General features: G+C 27.4%; 2 protein-coding genes across 2 annotated transcripts; both read right to left on the bottom strand.

Annotated features, from left to right (window-relative positions):
* On the bottom strand, positions 1-4,639 carry LOC112598366 (farnesol dehydrogenase-like). Its single transcript, XM_025344797.1, has 6 exons — positions 4,348-4,639; positions 3,511-3,682; positions 2,391-2,517; positions 1,825-1,954; positions 1,465-1,599; positions 1-246 (listed from the first exon to the last, which is right to left on the bottom strand). Exons 1-6 carry the CDS (start codon positions 4,477-4,479, stop codon positions 172-174), a joined length of 771 nt encoding a protein of 256 aa, XP_025200582.1. The 5' UTR covers positions 4,480-4,639; the 3' UTR covers positions 1-171.
* Positions 4,640-8,687: 4,048 nt separating this feature from the next.
* On the bottom strand, positions 8,688-24,320 carry LOC112599818 (serine/threonine-protein kinase mTOR). Its single transcript, XM_025346883.1, has 38 exons — positions 24,228-24,320; positions 23,367-23,534; positions 20,798-20,903; positions 20,596-20,725; positions 19,550-19,785; positions 19,272-19,468; positions 18,729-18,927; positions 18,124-18,392; positions 17,891-18,062; positions 17,593-17,800; positions 17,358-17,531; positions 17,064-17,270; positions 16,776-16,981; positions 16,477-16,683; positions 16,185-16,405; positions 15,841-16,117; positions 15,406-15,603; positions 15,158-15,325; positions 14,857-15,048; positions 14,618-14,794; positions 14,444-14,557; positions 13,728-14,247; positions 13,479-13,653; positions 13,175-13,415; positions 12,918-13,103; positions 12,739-12,864; positions 12,511-12,656; positions 12,328-12,429; positions 12,016-12,256; positions 11,744-11,947; positions 11,274-11,678; positions 10,744-11,196; positions 10,517-10,657; positions 10,231-10,436; positions 9,894-10,041; positions 9,515-9,833; positions 9,097-9,283; positions 8,688-8,809 (listed from the first exon to the last, which is right to left on the bottom strand). Exons 1-38 carry the CDS (start codon positions 24,314-24,316, stop codon positions 8,794-8,796), a joined length of 7,731 nt encoding a protein of 2,576 aa, XP_025202668.1. The 5' UTR covers positions 24,317-24,320; the 3' UTR covers positions 8,688-8,793.
* Positions 24,321-24,582: the final 262 nt, after the last annotated feature.

The following is a 24,582-nucleotide window of genomic DNA, read 5'->3' as shown; positions in this document are numbered from 1 at the left end:
TCCTAGAGGCTAGACGACGATAGCATTTATTAAATTATTTCTAAACTCGACCTTATGCTAATCAATCGTTAAATAATATACAAACAACATATATTATATATTTATATATCCGATGTGTCCGTCAAAGCCGTATTTATTATCTGTATAAAAACATATTATGTCGAATATATATTACTTTAAGGATATGATGGGTGGAGGATACGTTTGTATGGTTTCACCCACGGATAGAATGGTCAGATCACCAATCTGAAACATATGTACAAGGCAATTATTATAGATCTTTTAGCCAATAACGTTAGTATAGGTGCTTAAATAGTAGATAATTATTATATATTCGATAGAAATATTGTATATAATATATTGTCTTCATTATCATTATTTCGCGAAACTGTTGTCTATATATGACACGTCGTGTTGGTTAAAAAAAAAAACAAGTAACGATACTGAAGATGATTAATTGTTTTTGTTTAAAAACTCTATAAAAATAAAATATCAGTACGTTGTTCAAAAAACGATTCCTGATAGAATTTTGGTAAATTCCCACACGAAACACAGCAAGTAAACGGTTACACATTATCGGTCTTAAGTATAAATAATATCGGAAGAAAATTCGTATTCTTTATGATTATTTCGTGTATGAACTTACGTATGGATACGTATACGTATACGAGTTACCCATATCTCGTGTGGAAAATTATACTCATCGCTCTAAAAACGGGGCACAAGTGGTTATGTCACGTGTTCATCGTTTTCGCTGTTTTTTCAGTATAATTTTCATGTGAACTTCCAGGAATATTAAAAAAATTTCCCGTTTTTGTATCATCAATTCGATCAACATTGTAAATAGATACTACGGCATTATAAAATTAAAGTTGTAATTTCCAACCTTCTGTGCAGTCTTAAAAATCGTTTATATACTATATAGTATCTAGGTAGTAATCAATTGTTTTTGAAACAACAATTATGTATGAATAAACTATTTACTACTAACTATTTTTTTTTTTAAATATTTATATGACGTTATTATATCATTTATATTTTGATAGATATAACTTGTTCAATATTTACAAATGAAAAATTAATACAATATTTTTTTTACACATTTAAAAATGCATTTCACTAATAAGTCTGTAACTATTGAAATTATAATTTTAATTTTATTATTTTTAATTATTATGAATTTGTTTCGTAATAAAATTTGTGAATAGTTTGTTTACATTATAATATAATATATATATTATACATAATGAGACACTTTTATATAGTAGATATCTCCTAATAACATATGTTTTTTTGAAAACAACTTACAAACATTCTATCGAAAAAATTGAGTTCTTTGAAAAGCAAGCAAAATTTTAGCAATTGAGAGTGCCTAGTATTTAGAGTTATAATATTTATGTATATAATCCATTCAGTTAGTCTATTTAATTGTTTTCGAATTGATTTATTTTAAATTTCACTTACCACAACATCAGACGGCTGAGTTAGTGCAAAAATCACCGTAGACGCTACTCTTTCGGGCTTCATCGACAAAATAGAATTTTTATTCTCTAAAACATTTCCGATAGCTTCATTGTTTACTTTTCCAGGATTAATACTCTACATGAATAAAAAATAAATTAACAAATTATTTTATTATTCAAGCACCACTAAAATAATTATTAATTAATTAAAGCCCAACATTTGAATACGCTATACCCAATGGATATTGTATTACACCAAAATCATTTATTAATTAATTATTATTACTCTTTTATTTGTATGCCCATAAAAAAGGAAATTGTAAAAACATAGTGTTTAACCACAATTATTCTTAAGACTTACAGTTACTTTGACTTTCAATCCATCACTAATGAGCTCGTGTCTAAACCCTTCAGTTAAATACGCAACTGCAGTTTTCGAAGCATTGTACACTTTTTCTCCTGGATATGGTAGCATGGTGCATCCAGCAGTGCTAAAAATAAAACCAACCAGATTAGTGATAATCCTCCCTTTTAGTTTTCATATAACTGCACTGCATGACAACAGAGACATTTTAAGAATAAATTAATGTTAATTATAAAAAAACAATAGGAATATTACCTAATGTAGTTAAATTATAATATAATATATTAGTTATACTATTGATTATTAATTGTACTTTGTGTTATATATATATAGTCAAATAATGTAATATTTATTTTTAAATTATTAAATTGAAGCATTTTTTAAATGCTCGCACTAACTTTCACAATATTTGTTAAAATAAAAGTATAAATTATAATTATAAATATTTATATAACCAGTAAACCTTAAAAATAATAAAATTATACATAATATAATATTTTGATTAGATGTTGAAATGATTAATATTATGCTTATTTTAAATTTTTTAAATAAAGGTACTCTACCTGTTTATATTTATTATGTGTCCATCAATTCCGTATTTCTTCATCGATTTACTCGACTCTCTACAACATGTAATTACTGCGATAAAATTAAGATTGAACAAATATTTCCAGTCATTCGTTTCGCCGTCTGAAACACGCACATATAATTATTTTGTCTCGAATTATATTTAAACCCATCATAACAAAAAGTATTTTTATTTTTTCACTTAACATAAATTTCTCAGATCTTTTGTACTGGCTCATTTCTAATCAACCACCAATGATAAGTCCAAATACTATATAATTTCATAAGTTATTTTATAAGTAAATAAAGTAAAAACTTGCAATATATTAGTTAACATATATAAATCATTATCGTTGTATTGTCTAAAATGAAACACACCATAAATAAATCTCACATGCAATTCAATATTTTTAAACTATACCTGCCACACATAATTGGCAGTGGTTGTCATTACCACACATTTACCGTTCATAACCACACATTTTGCATTGTTCAATACTGCACATATTTATTCTATTATTAAAAAGGTAAATTTGAAAGGTTGATAGTTCAAAACCACACACATTTGATTGACAGTTAAAAATTAAGCATATTTTATTATAAAAAAATAATTTAGTATAAATTAAAAATAATTTTATGTATAATTATATTGAAATAAATTTACACCCTAATGTTTTTAAATAATCAATTAAATTTATTTCTTTGGTCATTAAACGATTATATACATTTAAAATATATTTTTCTTTTTCCCTACATACTTTATGTGTACAGTTTATGTTGTTGTTTCGTATGAGTCTAAATTTGATTTCAGATTTTGTGATCTTGTTTAAATATGTTTAACTAGGTATAGTGTGCGGTACTAAATGATAATGTTATTTTAGATAAATGTATATGTTATTGATATATATATATATTGATTTGTACGATATTGAACAGTTTAATTTGAGGAAAATATGCGAGATTAAAATATAAAAGTGTGTGGTTTAAACAACGAGCTTTTTTTGAAAGTTAGCAGTTATGAACAACGCTTATAATTACAGAAATTTTCTCTGACTCGTCCCCTCTCACAATTAGAATAAATCTGACGCCTCTCCGCACGTGATAAATAATACGCACCCAAAATTTTGCTGTTAATCGATGTATTGGCGTTATTGATCGTAACCGACACTCCTTGGCCGATGGTGGTTTCGATCCATTTGAACACATTTATTATTTCCGATTTATTAGTCAAATCACATTGAATCGGATAAATTTTAGCAACGGAAGACTGTAACTCGTTGGTAAATTTCTGTGCACGGATTCAAGACGATTATTAATATTTCGTTATTTTTATTGTTCAATGTTATAGAAAAACAAAATTTAAAAATTTCTAACTTTTAAATTTTGAATATCCTACCAACTTCCAAGCACTTAATAGTTGATATTTAATATTAAGCAACACTAATACTTTGATTTTATAGACAATTTTAAAATTGTTTTTGTTTTTAAACCTAAAAAGTTGGCAATAAGCATAGATAATATGACCTAATGATTAATGATAAATAATTATTGTATTTACAATTAATTTCTTAAATTAAATTTTTATATTGTTTCATGTATATAATGGTTTGGAAAATATTTAGTGTAAAAAGAAACGAAGAAAGTTATTACGAGATAATAATAAACAAATAAATAGAAGAATTGTTTTTTTTGCTTTTTGAGATTTTTAGGGGTATAATACCTATAATGGAAAAAAAACTTGTAAATAACATGGAAACCATGGAGGTCTAGACAAAGATCAAAATGGTCCATAGAAAACTAATAGAAATGGGGGTGACCTGTAATGTTTTAGCCATCCTCTAAATCCTAATAGATACCATTGATACCAATCAAAGGTTTAACAATTTTTACATAAATTCAGTATTGTTATTATGTTCTATATATAACTATGAAGAAACGCTATTTTAGTAATACTTGTAATAAGATGATATCCCGAGCTACAGCGACGATTTTCAAAGGATATTTGGACAGTTCGACAATGATAGACCGCCCGATCTCTGAATTGGCTTCAGTCACCAAGAAGACTCTGTCCGTCCAACGATCCATTTTTCTAGACACAAACAAAAACTGGCGATTATATTTTCTTCGAAATAAACTACAAAAATCGTGTGTTGCAGATACTATGTCGATACGGAATATATAAACGATCTGAATGACAATATTTCGTTAGAGCAGACAATTTCATAGTAACTTTTCGATTGTATAACATAATGTTTCAATTGCGTAATTATACAACAGAATTACATACGATCAGTGCCATCATTAACGATTATATATTATGAGTTAAAAACATTTTTTTTTTTTATTCGCGTTGAGTATTCTAATCAGTTCAGTTAAATTACGAAATATGGTAATTTAAAACTTACTCTTGAAAAAATATTAATTTTTCAGGATAAGCAATTGTATAAGTACATATTTTCTTCAAAAAAACAATATAGATTAATTGAAAATAAATAAAATGTGATGTACCTATATTTAGATTTAGTGATTAAATATATATGTATATTAATTTTTCAAGTATAAACCTAATATTTTGGTATTTTAATATTTACTATAATCCAAAACGTAGGTACTATTTTCGTTCATTTCATGACAATAGTACGTTATGGAAAATTTTTATGAACATTTTTCGTTTTAGAATAACTATTAAAACGCATTTTAAAATAAACTTTTTTCAGATATAATAAAAATATAAATTTTCATAAAGTACTTAGAATTTATAGTCATATCTACCGATGTAACATTATGTAGATATGTGCGACAATTAATGTGTGTGTAGTTAAAAATTATATGATAAACATAGGTATAATTATTAGGGCTTTTGGGCTCAAAGTTCCCAATTAATTAAAAGGCCCCTCATACATTTTAAAATTAAAAATGTACTCTAACTCGACGCCTTTGTAATTCAACATTGTATTATTAACAAAAGCTTGTTATTTAACCTTAGACGGAAAACAATAATTAATAATAGTAATAATAATATTATTTAATGACAAATTAAAAATTTATGCCTATACAGTATAAACCACGGCAATCGTCGATAATAGTTATTAATTTATTATAATATAATAAATGCAATAATTACTAATAATTATTATTTTGTTTTAAATTTATTAAAATAAATATTGACATTGAAGATTATAATGTTAGATTAGTACTCATCATTCAATACATAAGCATAGAACCTTAATATTATATAATTATGTATTATTTAAGTGAGTAATAAAAAATGTTATAAGATAAATAACAATCTCTATTACCTAATTTGTTTATTTAAACTATTTCTTTAATAAAATATAATAAATTAATTATTAATAATAATAATTATCAAAGACCTTACATATTTTTTATACGAGCAAAACAATTTTTATCTACATTTTTAGAAATAAAAGTTAAAAAAATAAATTGAAATGTCTATAAATAGTTCCAAACGAGTTTAAATACTTTTTAAATTACTATATTATGTATAGAAAATGAATATATAATCATTTGATAAAAATCTCAATTATCTACGGTTATTTGTTTTAGAGTTATACCAATAAAATAAAAATTGGATTTGCGTAAAATCAATAGTTTTTAGTTTTTACCCGCATATTTTTTCTATTTTCCCTAATATTTCTACTTCATTCAAAATAACTGTGAATTTTTAATTATAATCTCTTTAAAGTACAAAATAATTCTTATTCGCTACCCAAAACTACTCTCAAAGTTGAAAATTGAAGCATTTTTCCGATTAATTATCGTGTATAGTGTATACATACACACACACACACATATATATATATATAATATATAATTACATGTTATTGTAAAAATTTATAAATTCATCGTTCCACTCTGAATCTAAAAATAGCCAATAGGTAACCAAAATATAAAAGTTATAAAATTCTTTTTAGATTGTAAATGAGACTATATTATAGTATATATAAAGTATATTGTATCTTATTAAAATACTTTAGAAACCGAGATTTAGAACGCTCGCAAAATGAGATCTCCCGACTATTGTTTGGGAATGCTAATACTTACGAAAATAAAACAGATACCAAAAATTATCGTCTTTTTTAGATATTGCTAACTATATAGTGTTGAAATATATAATATTCATGTCTGCAGTGTCACAGTCTAATTTCTGTATTATTGTCACGAAGAATAAAATATCGAATTATTTATTCTATTCCGATTTCCGATGGTGAATTTATCGTACAAATATTTTGCCGGACGTGCAGAATATTACGTCTGATATTAGTATCCACTATCCAGTCCCCGTCCGCTGTGGTTCCCTATGATGCAGTCGGTCTCGATCGAACCGTCACCAATAAACCGTCAGTCTAAAAATGTTTCGGCGAGTGTCACGATTTTACCGATTCGATGACTAGACCATACACGGTTCAATGCCCAATAACAATAGTGGCGGTGATAATGTTTGAGACGGCGATGCAGTCGATATCCGATCACCGGCTGCCGCCGCTTCGGTGCAACAGATACCGACTAAACCTTCACCGGCACATTTCCCGACACCAATCGTCTAGGAAAATTACGCAGACTAGACTAAGTTATATTGAGATGGCACCGGCCGCCGCCCGCCCCTTCAATACGACAAGTGTCTGCGGAACCAAACGTAGGCCCGGCTGAACCGGACATGCCGACTATATAGTGCGACCGAATAACTGAGTACGCTGCAGTGCAAGTTAGTTCCGGCCGAGGCACTGAGGCAGCTCAACGACTGTCGACAGTAAACTTAGCTACGGTCTACGTGCACACAGGTTTATACCGGATAACCTACCGCGCGCAGTAGGTACCGAGACAGAGCCCGCGGTAAGCGCGGTTAAGCAACGTTCGTCGTGAAAGCGCACTAAAGGATTTCACCGCGCGTAATACAGCATAGAAAAATATAAAATGGTATAATATTCCCGAACGCGGGGCTGTGTGAGATAAAATTTTAAAAAAACAGGTACCTGAGGTAGGTAGTAGGTACATACTTATATTCAGACAGCTACTGCAGATCGTATTGAAATAAATAAATAAAAATTTTTTGTTGTTGGTTTTTATTTGAAACGTTATCATTGATTAACAGCGATTTGCAATAATTATCAATTTAATCTACGCAGATTGTGAAAATTTTGACTATATATAATTATAATTGTACGCTTAAAAAATCACGAGAAACCGTATATTGAATTTTTAAGCTTTTTAACCAAGGAACAAAAAAAGTTATCGAAAAAAAAAAAATGAAAATACTGCGAAATCTAGATAAATACTACTACGTGTAATACAACTAATACAGCTCTTCATGTATTTGATTTCATACACTATAATTGTTCAGAGTTCAAACATCCAATTTGCTTAGAAATATTGTATTTTTCTCTTGTTTATTTTATTTGAGAATATGATTCACTTATTTAGGATCCTCGTCAATCTCTCTATTGTAACGTAATAATCAAAATTGAACATATTCATAACTGATTTTATGGATACTTAAGGCATTATAAACAATTAAATAGGCACATCTCTAAAATAACTATAGTGATTAATTTTGATATTGAAAAATAGCTTAATTATGAACTCAAGCTCTATAAAATAACTTACCTATTCCAAAAACATCTGTTTTGAATTTTTAGTAAAGTACAGTCGAAGCACCTCTCGTGTTAATATGACTATGATCGTGAATCACAGACATTTTGTATCTATCATTAAAATTAGTCAATTTACTTTGATTAATAGATAGTTAATTTTAAAAATTTCAAAAAAACATTTTGATTTTATCAATGGTTACCCAACAAGGTAAAAATCTTTGAAGCACATAATATTAATTCCTCTGATTATATTGCTATGATGGATGTTGAAAAAATAGTTATAATAGTTCGTTTTATCTGGCTACATTTAATAAAATAATAACTAAGTAGTCAAATGTAAAATAAATTCTAATACGAATCAAGTTGATATTGATTTTTTTTTTTAATATAAAGATATTTAAATAACTATATTTATACATCAACATATATATGAACTTGTATCAATAATTTTTGCTTTAAATATTTTATTAATTGTTTGATATACATTTTGTAGAGTTGTGTAGTTTACAGTATACAATATTGAATCTTGGCATCAAGTAAAAATAACATAGGCTTGATCAAAAACATAAAAACAAAAATTTCAAAATACAAATGCACCAAATTGGTTTTTATACAATAGGGCAAAAATGGAAATAATTTTAAATAAAAACAAAAAATATGTACAAATTTCATATACCTACATTAAACATTTTAAAACATTCTTAATCTTAAATTAGTGTATAAAATGTAATAACAATAATGTATAGTATATTGTGTAATTCTTTAACAACAGACGTAGTATGAAATTTTACCAGAACGGACACCTGAAAATAAAAATAAATATATCAGAATTTATTTTACAAAAATTATAATAAAAAATGACAGTAAATAATGGAAATATAACATTATGTGACATTAAAAACTATAGCTACTCGTATAAATATATATATAAAAAAAAAAAAAATGAAAATATAATTAAGAAAATGTCATAATTTAAACTTTTTCAAGGATTTATTTTAATTTTTATTAAATTATAGTTTGAATCTGACTAATACTTAAAAATTAAATTCAAATAGAAATAAAAGCAAATAATTCATTAATTCATACTTACCAACCAATGTAGCATTGACAAAGGTTTTCATTAGCAGTGGCCTGTTGTATGAGTAAATTTACTTGTCTGGGAACAGTTAGTTCTTGTTCGTGTATAAAATCTTTACCAGTCAATTTTTCACGAACTCTAGTGACAATTGCTAAAGCTTTCATGTTCAATGCTTCAGTTGGCTCAGTCTCAATATTACCTAAACACCACCCATCAAGCGTATTATATACTAAAATTACACTTTAAACTGCAATACTATAGTCTGTCTCATGAAAACCAGATATTTCTGAACATCCCAACTCCATTATGTGCTTAATACCCTCACCAAATTCAGCTTAAAACTGGCTTGTAGCTCAGTCTACATGCTCAAAATGATACTTTTTTTCATTAGACAGACTATACTGTTAAATTTGTAATTTTGTTAACATACCATTATCACCTCCTGGACCAACATTCAAAGGAGCAGTTTTTTTACTAAGAGAAGCTGCAAAACTAGTAGCCATGCTCACTTCTTCCGAAACTGTAGTAGCAGCAGAAGCTGCACTGATAGGATTTGTTCCAACAACTGTAGCACCAGCAGTTGCGGCTGCTGTTCTCCGTGCACCAACGCCAGCTTCCATTAAACGCCAATTTAACAATGGGTCATAGACAAAAGCTTCTAGTACAGCCATCAAGCTGTCTTTGTTGTTTCGAAGCACAGTCATGACACTTTCACATGTTCTACGATAGGTTCCCTCAATACCAGTGATCTAATAATGCAATAAAAACTTTTAATACTACTCAAAAACTGTTTAATTAATTATACATACTTCCATAGCATTAATAAGCATTCTAGTAAGTCTGAAAGGAATTTTTTCAGGGAACTTTTCACGTGTCATAGCCACTTCAAAACAATCACCAAAATCAATATGTAGTATTTTTCCACTTAAACGATCCAACATCAAGTTTGAAGGATGTCTTAAAATAAAATATTGTATTAGCCCAAACAACACAGATCCAACAATTTAATTTAAAAATATAAGTAAATACAGAGTGAGCCACTATACTATTTTTAATTTGTTTGACGAGGAAAATTAAAAATAAGATAACAAGTATGGTCCATCAAGTATTCTAGTATAATAATATATTTTTAACAATTAATTTTACCTGTCTCCTAGTCCGAGTATATAGCCAACCATAGACATCACGGCCAATGACCTTGTGTAATTAGTTCTACGATCAAACCAAACTTCAGATGATGGAGACTTGAGCCAAAGTAATCTTGCTAGATCATCTCCTGTGGTATTATTTAAAGCGTGTTCAAAAACTTCAACCTTTTGCATTAATGTTAAATGATCATAATTTGGTGCCATCTAAAAATAATAACTTGTTTAAGATACAAGTAGTATTTATAACAATTTAAAATTTTTAATATTGGAAATATAAATATTACTCTTAACATGATTCTATGTTCTATATTCAATAATGTCTTCTTCTTTTCTCTAAAATCACGTATTAGAGTGTGCAATGTGTCACAATGAGGAACCCAACCAATAAGTCCAGAGTTTGTAGATAAAGGTATAACAGCATATCTCTGGAAGTATTTTAAAATAAAAATCATAGATAAATTGATATTTAAAGCATAATGTGCAAGAAAAAATATTAAAAAATAACAAGCACCTGAATAGTTAAATTTCGTCTAAATGTGTCGGGATCATTAAGCAACAGTGTGTTGACCAAGCCAAAAAGTTGCATTACTCTTTCATCTTGTCTAAGATCTTCATGACCTTTCAAAAGGAACATAAATTCGTTCCCATCACTACCTTTAATAACTAATTTGCGAGGACGTTGCTTAGAACTAATTACAGTCAATGAGCTCTGAATGTAAGCAATCCTGACTATAGGTTGACCAGGTATATATGAACCGGGAACTGCAAGTTCCATATTACGACTTTGATGTAATTGTGGACTGACATACTGAAGTTCTAAACTTGTAAGTTGAGGCAATTGCCTTGATATTCGACGGAAAACATGATAATATAAATCCCATGCTTGATTCAAGTCACGATTATTACCAGAAACTAGATAACGATTACACCATTCTAAAGCTTCAACCAAATCTCTACCATATGTCTAAATAAAAATTTATAAATATGTTTTTTAATTATTTTATTTATGCATACATAGTAAATATATTTTTTAGTACATACTTGATTAAATGAAGTTTCTTTCAGAGTCTGAGGTCCTTTTTCTAGCATAGCATGCAATGGTTCTAAAACTTCATACATCCCTTTCACATTATTTTCACCAAAGTACAACCTACTGGCTTCTTCCAAGGCCTCATGCCACAACTCATGCCAAAGTATAGCAACCCTAAGTAGTTCATCACTAACCATGACTGCTTGCTGCACTAAATTTGGACTATGCTCACACATTGTTTTTAAGATTTTTCTTGCAGCATTCTTTCGTGCATCACTGGCAGATTTATTTGCCACAGTAAGTGGATAAACTAAAGCCTGTGGATGGTGTTTGCCTATATCAATTAACTGAACTTGAATAAGACGGCTGACCAGTGTGCGAGGCGTGTCAATACGAGCAATCAGTTGAGGTATCACCTAAGCCACAATTTCAGATATATATGGTATAGTTTTGTTTAAGTATAAATTTTGCAAATAATTACTTGTAACCACGTATTGATTTGACTAGATTTCAAGCCATCAACAATAGCTTCATAGACATGATGATATTGACCATACTCAAACCAAAGAGTTAAAAGTCTTAATGTATCTTGTAGTGAACTACCTTGAGATAATGAGATAGATCTAAAAAATCCTTCAACTGCAGGTACAGTAAACCGTTTAATATATTTTTCAGACTTTGGACACTATAAAAATTAAAAATTATGTTAAAAAATAAGGAATAATAGTAAGAACTTAAAACTAATTTTATCACCTCAGAATCATCTTTATCAACTTCTCCTTTTTCTGTAGCTTGATCATTTGTTTGTGACTTATTTTGTTGATGTTTGTAGAAAAGAACAGTTTCAAAATTCATATACGCCCACGAATGCCATGCTTTATACCAACTGGGATCATGAAATGTTGCCGCAAAGTAGTTATCTAAAATATTGGGTATTGACAGTTCTGTCAAACCCTGAAGCTCTTCTTGCCAATATCCTAACTTTAAATAACATCTGCAAAATATAAATTATTTTATATATAAATTAAAATAAAAGTATAAAACTTATTATAATTTTAACCAAACCTCGCCAACAGTTTTTTAGTAGGATCACTTCTAAGTTTTTCATTATCTTTTCCTTTTCGTTTTAATTGTGGCAGCACATTTTGAATTAAACTATTCAAATGACTAAAAATAAAAAACAAATAATGTCTATAAATTGTTGTACAAAATGTGTACCTATGTAACTATTAAATATTTATTATTTACTTGAAGGCTTCCAATTTGGTTCCAGAAGTCCACATATGCTTAATGTATGCAAATGTGACATGAGGATGAGTCATTGGTAATGGATCAGTAAGATTTTTTGAAGGATCGGTACCCAGCAATGTAGTAAGAGTCTTATGAGATAATACCTTAACATATAATTTGAAATTTAAAAAAAAAACATTTATACACTTTCTAAATAACTTCAAAATAAAATAGAAAGAAATTTACCAAACGTGATGATTTACGACACAAAGCGGCATACTTAAGCCATGTATGCATATCTTCTTCAGGGCTTAACACCAATGAATGTACTTGAATTATACGTTGCCAATCTTCAACAACTCTTTGACATCCCTAAAGCCATTTTAAAATTTTAAATGAATCAAACTTTCTATGATTATTAATACCTGAAGCCTGTCCCACCAGACTCTATAAATTATCTGACGTTTTTCTGGTTTCAGTTTATATTGAATGACTTCTTCAAGTTCAGACAACATTTGTACGGAAACCATGGCACCATAAGCTCGCTGATAACTTTCTGCTGCAGCGGCTGTAAGCTCAGTATCCAAAATTTCCCGAGCCAAATCAATAAACTATAAACATAAATAATTTTTAGTTATATTGTATAAATCAATTTTTATATATGATAAAGTATATTTCATACTTTTTGAGCGTGTTCATACTGTTCTCCATGAATAGATAAGACTGCTCTGTAAAAAGCTCCGTCCATGGTGTCTCTTGGTATGAAATCCACATAAATTGCCATTTGTTGCCACTGTTTTAATCCCCAAGCTGCTGCCGCAGCAAGCCTTGACATTTTTTCACGCCCACTCTCAGGAAAATGTGCCCAATGAGAAGCAGCTACATTATTTAGTTTTCCCCATTCACCCAGAGATTCCAAACACCTGTCATTAAATTAATTTATACATTCTAAGAATTGATTGTTAAATATTATAAATGTAGCCTACCTCATTTCTCCTAATGACCATTCTATATCATTTGGTTCCTTTTGCAAAAATCCTTCATAACATGACAATGCTTGTTCCCAGTTGTGTAATTTTTCAAACCATCTAGCTTGTATTTTCAACTGTTCACCGGGTTCTTGGTCTTCTTCTTGTTTACTCATAACCACTTCCAATAAACCTAGTTCACATTAATAATAATAATTAACACATTAATTAACAACGATTTTATTAAATTAATAATTTTTTATGTACCTGATGCTGCTTCTTTTTGTTGTAATTTATTGTTGATAGATATGAGTGATTCAATAATATTGGGGCATACTTGATTATTTATCTCTTTGACATACTCGTCTTCTTTATAATGCAATGCTTTTGCATAAGCTCGACAGTCCATAGCTCTTTCACCAAGTATATGAGGATCAATTGGCAATGTTCCTTTTTCACAGTGATCCATAAATTCAGCCAAGTTCAATATAGTTTGTGTCATTTCAGGAAGATCAGAAACCATTAATGCTTGTTCTAAGGTCTGTATCAGCTCTTTTCTAAGTGGTTCTGTTAATTCTGTCCAACAACTGACAAATGCTGCATTGAAAAGATCTTTGGGCAACTGAGAATATGTTTGGGCAAGTGCCCAACATGAACGCAGTGCTGGTGATGGTGATTCTTTCAAGAAATCAATGCCAAGTCGTCTTAACCATTCTAGCCAATCATCTTTAGATACACAACGATTTGCTAACCATGCTTTTTGTAAATTAGGTAATGACGTATGCATCTATAAAACAATACAAGAAACATAACATTAAAATACAGTCATTGCAAAAATTAAAAACAAGTTATTTATTTTGTCGTTTTATTATAATTTATACTTAATTAATAGGTAATATACTATATACACAACAAGAGAGCTTATTTCCATTTTATGGTAATATTATTTATACAATATTCCTCAAAACTATTTTTATTTTAACCTTCTTTATTATAGTAGCCGAATCTCCAACTAGATGTATGCCAACTTCCTTTTTACTTTTGAACTGCTTGTGTCTAGAAAGCAAAAGATTTTCTTCTAGGCTTCCATCATTATTCTAAAAAAAAAGTTAAGTTAGAAAATAATATTTTTTCATGACATTAATTTGATCACACACTGATGATATATAAGTAATAAGCATGTCATAAGGAGGATAATTGTATTGGCATTTATTTAAAGTGCGTGCAACAAGTGGCATAAATATTGTATATTTACGACCCAACTGACATATCAATGCACATAATGTTTCCATAGCAGTTTTTCTAAGTTCTGGTGTACTTTCGATGGAGTTCACCTAAAAGACATTCAACAAATTTATTAAATAATATTACCCAAAACTATGACAAATATTCATACAATTCCATGTATTATACGTGATGCATAGTCGGTAAAATCTAAAGTGTATGCTAACTGTGCAACAGTTTCCATTGCCACCTGGCTGACTTGAGTAGGATGTTCAGTAGCATCAAATAAATTTACAAGTGGTGGCATAATCATGTGTAAATATTCATCCAAATTAATACCAAATTTGCATAACGCTACAACCATCTAAAATTTTATAAATTATAATATAAATAAATAATAATACATAATGTACATATTAATTTATAGAAAAAATAATAAAAGTAATTAATTATCACAATGAATAATATCTCACTCTCTTAGTAACATTGCGATTTTTACTAGAATCATGATAAAGTATTCTTAATATGTTAGGCATTAATTGAGATAAGTAAGTTTTGAATTGAGCTCCAAGTGCCACAACTATGTATTCAACTAGTTGAATTAAAGTACATTGAAGTGAACTATTTGGGATCCATAATTCCTAAAAAAAAAAACAAGTTTATTTTTTACATAAAAACATGTTTAATTAGAAATTTTAAAATGTTTAATGCAATAACTAACTTTAATTAACAAAAATATATCATCCAAATAGTTTCGAATGTGTGGACCAACAATATTTATAAGTACACCCAACTGCTGGAATAGATATTCTCTGAAGTTAGCATCTGCTGTACGAATTACGTTTAAAAAACTAGGCATAACTTGTGGTATGTATGCTACACATTTTATACCCAAAGATTGAAAGATAAATGTAATAGCCTAAAATATAACATATTATATATTAATTATAATTAGTACACAAACATTAAAACTCAATAATGAATACTTGAGTAATAATTGAAGATCTTAACTGTTAAGGTATATAAATAGATAATACTTAATACAATAAATGTATCAAGTAGACTCATTATCATTCACTTTACAATGTAAATTAAGTTATTTTTTGGCATAAAAAAAAATATATATAAAATATAATATACAACCATTTTAACTAACTTGTACAACCATAGTGTGATGTTGAAATAAATTTGGATCACGAATAATACGTATAAGTGTTGCAACTGCTACAGCTGGATAATATTCTTCCAATGTTGATGAACTCATATTTACTAACATTTCACTAGTCGTCCATTCAGTTTCTGATATAGGACGTGGATCAGTCATTGAAAGTAAAGCAGTAGACTCAATTTGAGAATCAATCTGTCCCAAGTTCATTTTATGTTTGTAGGGATCTAAGGCTCCAAGGAGCCCGAGTACCCGAATTGTTTCTCTTCTAAGGCAAAAATAAGAAAATCATATTAGTAAATGAGTAAACTATTTTATTAAATGCACAAATGCACCTGACTATAGGTTGTTGTTCAGTTTTTAAAAATCCAAGTAAAGTGTCCAATAATGAAGGATATTTTTCATATGGTTGAATTACATAGCCAAGTCCTTCAACTAATTTACCTAGTACCCACAAAGCAACTCCACGTTTTTCTTGTGATCCACCATCACCTAACATGTCCAATAAGAAAGGCAACAATTCATCAGTCCAACAACACATTTCTTCTCCATTTACCTGTTAATTTCAACCAAAAACAAGCAAATAATTATTTTATTTTGAATAAAATTAAACTATACTAAACTTACCTGTGCCAAATCTCCAATACATGCAAGAATACTTATTAAAATACTTGGATTTAAATCCGGTTCATGAAGTTTAGGAACTAATATTTTTAAAACTGGTTGCACATATGGAGACACAAGACGAGGAGCATGAACAGTCATGTGGTCAATCATTCTGGCACTTTGCTCTTTATTACGACCCATTCCACTATGTTCAAGTTCAGTCAAACACTAATATCAACAATTTATCAAATATTCAGTTTAATTTTCATCATTTTTATATTTTATTACAAATAAGATTATTAATAAATAATTACACAAACCTGCATTAGTGTTTTGCGTAATGGTGGCATTACATAAGCAGGATTTACCAGGCTAAGACGCCCTATAGTACAGAGAGCCATTTCTCTTATTTCAAAATTCACATCATTCATAGCCATAAATAATGCAGTAAGATTATGAACTTGAGCTAGATAAAAATCAAAACTACGGTCGAGATTCTCAAATACTACATAACGCACATCAGGATCTAACATAATAAGAAAACAAATCAAATTATTATCTGTTCTCAATTTTAAATTTTATATATGAGTAACATTTATCTTACTGACCAGTATCAGAAACTCCAACAACAAGCAGTTGCTTGATAACTGTAGAAATTGTATATCTAACTGTATGAGATGTTTTACTTTGAGGTGACTCAATTGCCAAACGTAATAAACGACTACATGTTCGAACAGATTCAATTCGAACTTCTTGTTGTTCACTTCCTAGATAATGTTCAGCACAGCGACGCAAAAATTGCAGTAAAGAATGTCCTAAAAATATTATTATTAGTCAAATTTTTACTTACTCTTATTTATTAATTATAATACAAATTTAATTATAATATAATATATATTAACCTTCAAAGTTAAAGCTACCAAGTGTTCTGAGCGCCAAAACAATATTTGAAATATTTTGAGACTCAAGAACTGATGGTATTAATGACAAACTAAGTGCAGAACTAGTAACAGATATTGGCAATGGTATTGAAGAACTACGGTTGTTAAGCACTTGAGACAGTATTTTCAGCAATCCTAAAAAAAAAAATAATATTTAAAGTTTAAGAAAATGAAACTTAAATAAACTTTTTTTAACCATCAGATATATCTTTTTTCAATGCAGGTACAGCTACTGCCAATTCTTTAAAAGCTATTGTGAGTGTAGGACTGAGACCCATGGCCAACATAGGTTCAAGAAGTTCTTTAAGATCATTCTTAATGTTATGTTGAGTTGCGATTCCCAATAATGTAATACAAACATAAACCGCTGGTTCAGGATTTGTTGGTTTTTTTTTTGAACTATCCTATAAAAGTGTTAAAAATATAATTAATACAATAATAAAATATATTATACTGGTGATCACAAGTTAAATTTGAAAAGAAAAAAAATATACCTTAGATGGTAAGAAACTACGTATTAATTCTAGAATTTTAGATAAATATGGCTTGATATGATCTTCAATAGCTATTGCCACTAGACCAACAGCAACAAATGCATAAGTTCGTTGATCACGATCACGACCACGAATAGTTGCAAGAAGAAACAGCATTGAAGAATTTAAATAACTAGAAAATAAAATGTTTTTAAAAATATATCGATAAAATTATTAAAATAGTACAGTAATACTTTTGAACAAAAATTGATTTATTGAATGCAGCTAATCTAGGAAGCAATTTCATCAGAGCAGAATTCACTAAAAGATTTCTACACATCCTATGAGATATTGCTGATGAACACACTCGATCAAAGTTTTCTTGAAGTAAATTTTTGCAAGCACTGCTTTCATATCGAATACCTGATGACGCAATTCTTACTGAATCATCATCTGTTCGTCCAGAACCACCAACCAGCCCTTTCAAAGCAGACTTTGTCCGAGGTAGTAAACTCAATATTTCCTAAAACCAAACACTTTTTTAAATTTTATTATTTAAATTAATTTTTTTTTTCTTAACTACTAAATTAACAATCATGGTAATAGAATTGTTATATTTTTTATTAAGTAAAAGAAAAAAAAAAGTTTTTTTTTTTTTTTTTTTTATCTATAAGTTTATGAAAAATCATAGGTTAAGAATATAGAATAAGAATTAAAATGAATGATAAATATGATAAATTATTATATAACATAGGATTTATAAATTACTATTAGGGAATATTTTAGGAAAATAAGATGAGTAAAATTTATTGTTAAGTAAAATTAAAAGCTTCATGAAATTTGCCATAAATATACTAACTGCATTAGTCTGACTTTGATCCCACTGCAATCTCTGCATCAAAGAGTCATTTCGTCTCTCCCAATTAATATTGCTGACCCTAAGCAATTCATTTAGCACTAATAATGACCCATGTATTTTATCATCCCGAACAATGCCTTTTTCTTTGTTTATAGAATCATCAATTCCATTCATAACTTCTTCATAACATTGCTTGTACCTAACAGAAGAAAAAACAACATTAAATTAGCAACACAAGTTTAGATATAATAAACAGCATATTTCACCATATTTTACTTTAAACATACCCACCCACATATTTAATGTATTCCCTTTTAAAACTAGAAAATTCAATAACATTTTGAAAATATAATGAGAAATAACAATTAATTTCCAAAATATTCAAATAAATTAACTCTATACATTTTTTGTCTAAGTTTGTAAGAAATAAGGAAACACATTTTATACTAAGTATTAATTTTCAAAAATTATATATAATTAGAAAAAGATTTTGACAGAGATAAATCAGATTAGATGTATATTTGATATATTTTTTATTAGTACCATTCAGACTTCTGTGTTTGTTTAGAAGTTTCTCTTTGAGCAGTTACAACAAGTGCTGCTCTTAAAGCTTCTACAGCTCCATCTCTAATGTTTGGTTTTGGGTCACGAGCTACATTCAATACTAAATCAAAAAACTGAGCTGCATGTTGAAAGAAAAGAGTTGGAACCATAGTAGCAATTTCTCTGAGTATGAGCACCTTATATAAACAAATAAATTTTATTATTATGATCATTTATACCAATAATAATATTAATAAAAAAAAATTATGTTTACTCACTGCTGCATATCGTTTTTGTTCATTTCGTACACCACCTAACCATTCAAATGCTCTTTTTACTTCAAATTCAACATACTGGTCTGCATAAGTACCAGAGTCCAAGGCTAATTTTCCAACAGTTTTGGCAGCAAGCTCCATTACTGCCGAATCGGCAGATGGCAATAAATTACGTAGATAGTTTGCAAATCTACTAATACGGTTATTTTTATTACCAACATCAGCACCAATTAAACACACTGTAAAAAATTAATTTAATAATGCCATCAATTAATAAAATATTAATCAACAAATAAAATATTTTAGATTATTTTATTTATAAAAATGTCTAAAATATTTTTTAAGACTAATAATAAGTAATAATAATTAAAAGAATACTAACAATACTAACCAATTGAATTGAACTTTAACAAGTTTAGATCATTTTATTAAAATCTGTTTACAATTTTATCAGTTTAATGATTTATATTATATCTATTAATTTGTCAACACTGCTACTCATACACAATTAAATAAACTTAAAAATTCTAATACAATTAAAATATTATGTTTAACACTATCAGTTGAAGACAAACATATATTTAATTTTTTAGTCACAATAATTTAATATTAGATTAAAATTAATGAACAACTTTAAAATTATACAATACTTATATACATTAAAATAAGAAACTTACATTTTTAAATATACCAATTCAATGTATTTGAATTTTTAATTTAATGCGGAGTAATGTTTTTAAATATAAAGTGATGTCATTTAATATTTCTTAACAAGCCTCCTCTTTCACAGCCTAATTTGCTTCATTATTAATGGATTATTAATAAATGTTTACAATTCAAGTGAAATAAACACATGACATAAGCTAATTATTTCAAAACAATTTAATAATAATTGATATATTGTAGTAAAAAAATAAAAAGTAAACATAAAAAATGTGTAATTTGAAGACCTATTGATATGTTTTTGTTTTATTCAAATGCCAAAATAAATAATTTTTCAATAACCAATATTATATGATAAATACTTTTTACAACTGTATTATACTCACATATAGCAAGTATTCCACCAATTTTCTCATTGCTATCAGAACTTGACACCATTTCATAAATATGTTGGTTAAATTCATCATTAAAAACTGCTCGCTCTTCAGCTGATACTTCACGTAGTTCAGTTTTAACCTTATAGAATAATAATCAAACATAAATTAATGTTTATTTAGGTAAAGGTTTATGAACATTTTTAATAATTACATAGAGATTCAAATCTCGAGCAGCACGTTTACGGATCTCAAAGTTTTTAGACTTCAATCTAGTTACAAAATGTTGCATGCGTACAGATGACATGGTTTTTTTGGCTCTGAAAAGTAAGTATAGAATTTGTTATAAATAAGATCAACTAAATGATGCACAGAAATAATATATACATTATTTTATAATAATATACAAAGCTATGATATCTGACAAATACTATTAAAATAAATTTAATAAATCTAAATAAGTATTTCTTACCGGTTGTAATCAATTAACATTTCATTACGTAAATTAATTAAGAAATGTTAAATATTAACACCTATAAGCAATTCAATAAACGATTACTTTAAATTTAATTACATTAAATTAATGAAGTATATTACTAAAAGAATTAAGTTCTTGATATATCATGAAATATTTAAAGTCTAGTTATACTTTCATAGAAAGAGTTCTTTCTAAAATATTTAAAATTCATAAAATATGACTATTAGTAAATGGTCTTTAACAAATTACAATAAGAACTAACATCTAATGTAAATTTATAATAAAAAAAATACAAGAAAGATCAAAGACATACATTAAATAATTATACTATTTCATAAAAAATAATTTACATTTACATTGAAAATAAGTATACTTACTATCAATCAATCTCTGGAATCGATGATTTAATGCATTTGATAAATTCAATAACCATACACTAATTTAAACGAGCATAATATTTACAATAATAGAAACATTAAAAACAAATATTCAAATTTGTATTGTGTTTTCTAGTTTTTTTAAAATTAAGACATTAAAAACATTAACTATGTATTTATTATTTTGATTTTAAAATGATAAAACCCGGCTGTTTTTTTGAAGTTTATAACCATAGAACGCACATTATGTTATCAGCTCAGTGCTATCTTGTTACTAACTTTGAACGAGTTTAGAGGTAAACAAAGCAAACATGATATTATTAATATTTATTATTTATTATTTATTTTATTTTATCTTTTGGTATCGACTGTTTCGCCTTCGCCCTTTGGTTTTAAAAATTACAGATTGCTCTGAATTGTTAGATTCCTAATTTTGTTGTGTTATTGAAATGTTTTACTTTACCAGTTGAAATAATTTTCCAATTATTTGAGTTATTCAACTTTCTGTTGGTATTTAGATATATTTTTCAATTTTTATTTATTTAGGTAGGTACCTACCAACGGTGTATTTTAGATTTTGTCTTAAAGGATACGGGGTATTTATAGCTCGTATCCCCAAAGCTCACCGACTATAGAGGGGTATTTCCTTCACAAACCAATGTTATCCTAAAACTAATAAATTATTAACATCGGGTTTGGGGACATCAGGTATAACCATAAAGTATTGTCAAAATTATTTTTAATCCAAAACATGCTCAATAGACAATAATAATAACAAATAAGTAATAACATTAACTATCACAAACACTTTATTTGGTATTTAAACATTACTATTATCTACTTTATTATTATTTTTTTTTTGTGTTTAATTTGTTTTATTATACAATCTGTAAATATATTATTTTTACAATAAGCATAAGTGTTGTTAGAAAATAATAATAAAATAAAAAAATAAAAATAAAACCTACTTTATTATATTATATTATATTTTTACATAACCATCAATCATCATATTTAAAGAGTCTATAGATAATTAATAATAGGCCCGGAAGCTCCTTAGTTAGTCATTAAGTCATTAACATCTATAACAAAAACTGAACTTTTTTTTGGACTCACTATTTCTATACTCATTACTGACTTAATTCTAGCATTATTTTAATACTTTATCATTCCAGCTAGAAATTTAAAAATCCCATATTTACTGTTACCCACGCATGATTATTCGACTAGTTAAATTATAGCTGTTATAATAAATTTTAATATTATACTTGATTTATGATTAAGTAACTTAGTTGGTACTTAAAATTTTACATAATTTATGTATTTAAGTATATTTTTTAGTTGTTATTATTATTTGACATTCGTGAACAAAATATTCTCAACTTTTTCAGCATTAGAAAAATACCCATCTATAAATTATTAATATTGTCATAGAATGTAAAAAAATGATAAAAATCAAAATAACGTTTCACATGCTCATAATTTTCTATTTTAATAATACTAGGTATATTACATTTAATTGCTACAATAATAATAACAAATGTATTATATAAAAATATATTATAATTTATAATGTACAAATGATATTATAACTAGAAAATAAATGCTTTTAATTTTAATATGTAAAATTTAATTTAAATTTTCAAAAAGTAGAAAAGTACCTACTAAAAAAAAGGCCTCAAATAACCATAAGAGTTCATGATTTAGAAAAAAACAAAATATTCTCAACATGTTTAATCCATTATTCAACTCAAAATTTTGACTAAAATAAAAAGAAAAATGTCTGTTCATAGCAATGATTAAGTCACCATCAAAATTAAATATGACATTATGACACTGCCTGTTAGAGAGTTATATGATCAAATTTAATATGAGATTTCTTGGTCAATTGAACGAAATAATATAATATAAACTATTCATTTACTTACTGCAGTTGACAGTTAATGTGTTGATCGTTAGATTTCACGAGATTAAATTTCCATTTTCCATTTTCCTTTTCATTCATTACAACGCACTCGTAGTTATGTGCTTGAATCGATTTGTTTTTTTTTTTATCGGTTGATTTTGCTTTTAGAAATGGAATATTTCTGTAAACACTATAAAATCTCATTAAAATAAGCTATTAATTCTTATAGTTATTCATTATATCAACCATTTAATATAACCGATATTTACCTATATAAACCTATGCATTTGTAATAACAATTTACTAAAATAACATTTATTTCATTGATAAACACTAAATTAACATGTAAATATTATATATTTATATTTTATTAAAAGATATTTACGAGCAGTCAGTTATTAAAACTATTTAACTCCGTTACCATTCAATATTTCGTGGCGTATAATATTCACATACCTATGCGTATTGCGTCGTATGATAAACCAACCCAGTAAAGAAAATCCGACGTTTAAATTACGAGTATTTACTATTTTTAAATGTATCAGAGCTTAAAATATGAAGTTATTAGTCTGTTTTTTTTTTTGTTTTAAAATAATTTTTCTTACTTCACTTTCTTTTTTTTTTAAACCAATAACTTTTTGGGAATCAAAATTTTTCTGTTCGGAAATTTTTAAATTTTCGGAAACGAATTTCCATTGTATTATAAATGTGATATTAAAAAAATGTAGGTTACAAATAATAGCCCAATTGGATCATCTATTGTTATTACTTATTAATGTTATAGGCAGATAACAAAATTACAAATAGATTTTTTTCAAAATTTATTTAGGAATTGACTTTGAGCTCGTCAAAAATCAAAATTGATAAATTTACGACAATATACCTTTGTTGCTGTTTAAGTTGAACTTCATCTTTATTTTCCTGTTTAATTGTAAGTTTTTTTGACATTACCGAAGAATGACTAAAAAACATTTTGCTTTTTTTATAGATCACTTAATCAAAATTATAAATTATTTAAAAACAATGGCTTTAGAAATATGTTTACACTCAAACTGTTTCGAATTAGTTTGTTTGAATTGTCTCAAAAAATTCATAGTATAACATTCGAGTTACATTTTTTAATTTATAATTTAGTAGGTTTCACACGTCATAACGATACAAATAATGAAACAACAATAACTGATATTTAATTTCCATAGGAACTACACATTGTTAACAGTGTTAGCACAATATTAATA

The sequence above is a fragment of the Melanaphis sacchari genome, unplaced genomic scaffold (assembly GCF_002803265.2).
Source record: "Melanaphis sacchari strain LSU unplaced genomic scaffold, SCAv2.0 Contig0_pilon_pilon, whole genome shotgun sequence".
Lineage (NCBI taxonomy): Eukaryota > Metazoa > Arthropoda > Insecta > Hemiptera > Aphididae > Melanaphis > Melanaphis sacchari.
Note: the sequence above shows the minus strand (reverse complement) of the source record. Positions and strands in the feature narration are given on the sequence as shown.

What these genes read in the sequence shown, in the direction of transcription:
- LOC112599818 (XM_025346883.1), bottom strand. Translation starts at nt 24,316, where the DNA reads ATGTTTTTTAGTCATTCTTCGGTAATGTCAAAAAAACTTACAATTAAA. An exon ending in GAAAAAAGATATATCTGATG is followed by an intron (nt 17,532 to 17,592) that starts GTTAAAAAAAGT and finishes TTTTTTTTTTAG; the next exon opens with GATTGCTGAAAATACTGTCT. An exon ending in ACAAAAAGAAGCAGCATCAG is followed by an intron (nt 13,654 to 13,727) that starts GTACATAAAAAA and finishes AATGTGAACTAG; the next exon opens with GTTTATTGGAAGTGGTTATG.
- LOC112598366 (XM_025344797.1), bottom strand. Translation starts at nt 4,479, where the DNA reads ATGGATCGTTGGACGGACAGAGTCTTCTTGGTGACTGAAGCCAATTCA. An exon ending in GATTAACAGCAAAATTTTGG is followed by an intron (nt 2,518 to 3,510) that starts GTGCGTATTATT and finishes TGCGTGTTTCAG; the next exon opens with ACGGCGAAACGAATGACTGG. An exon ending in CTCAGCCGTCTGATGTTGTG is followed by an intron (nt 247 to 1,464) that starts GTAAGTGAAATT and finishes CATATGTTTCAG; the next exon opens with ATTGGTGATCTGACCATTCT.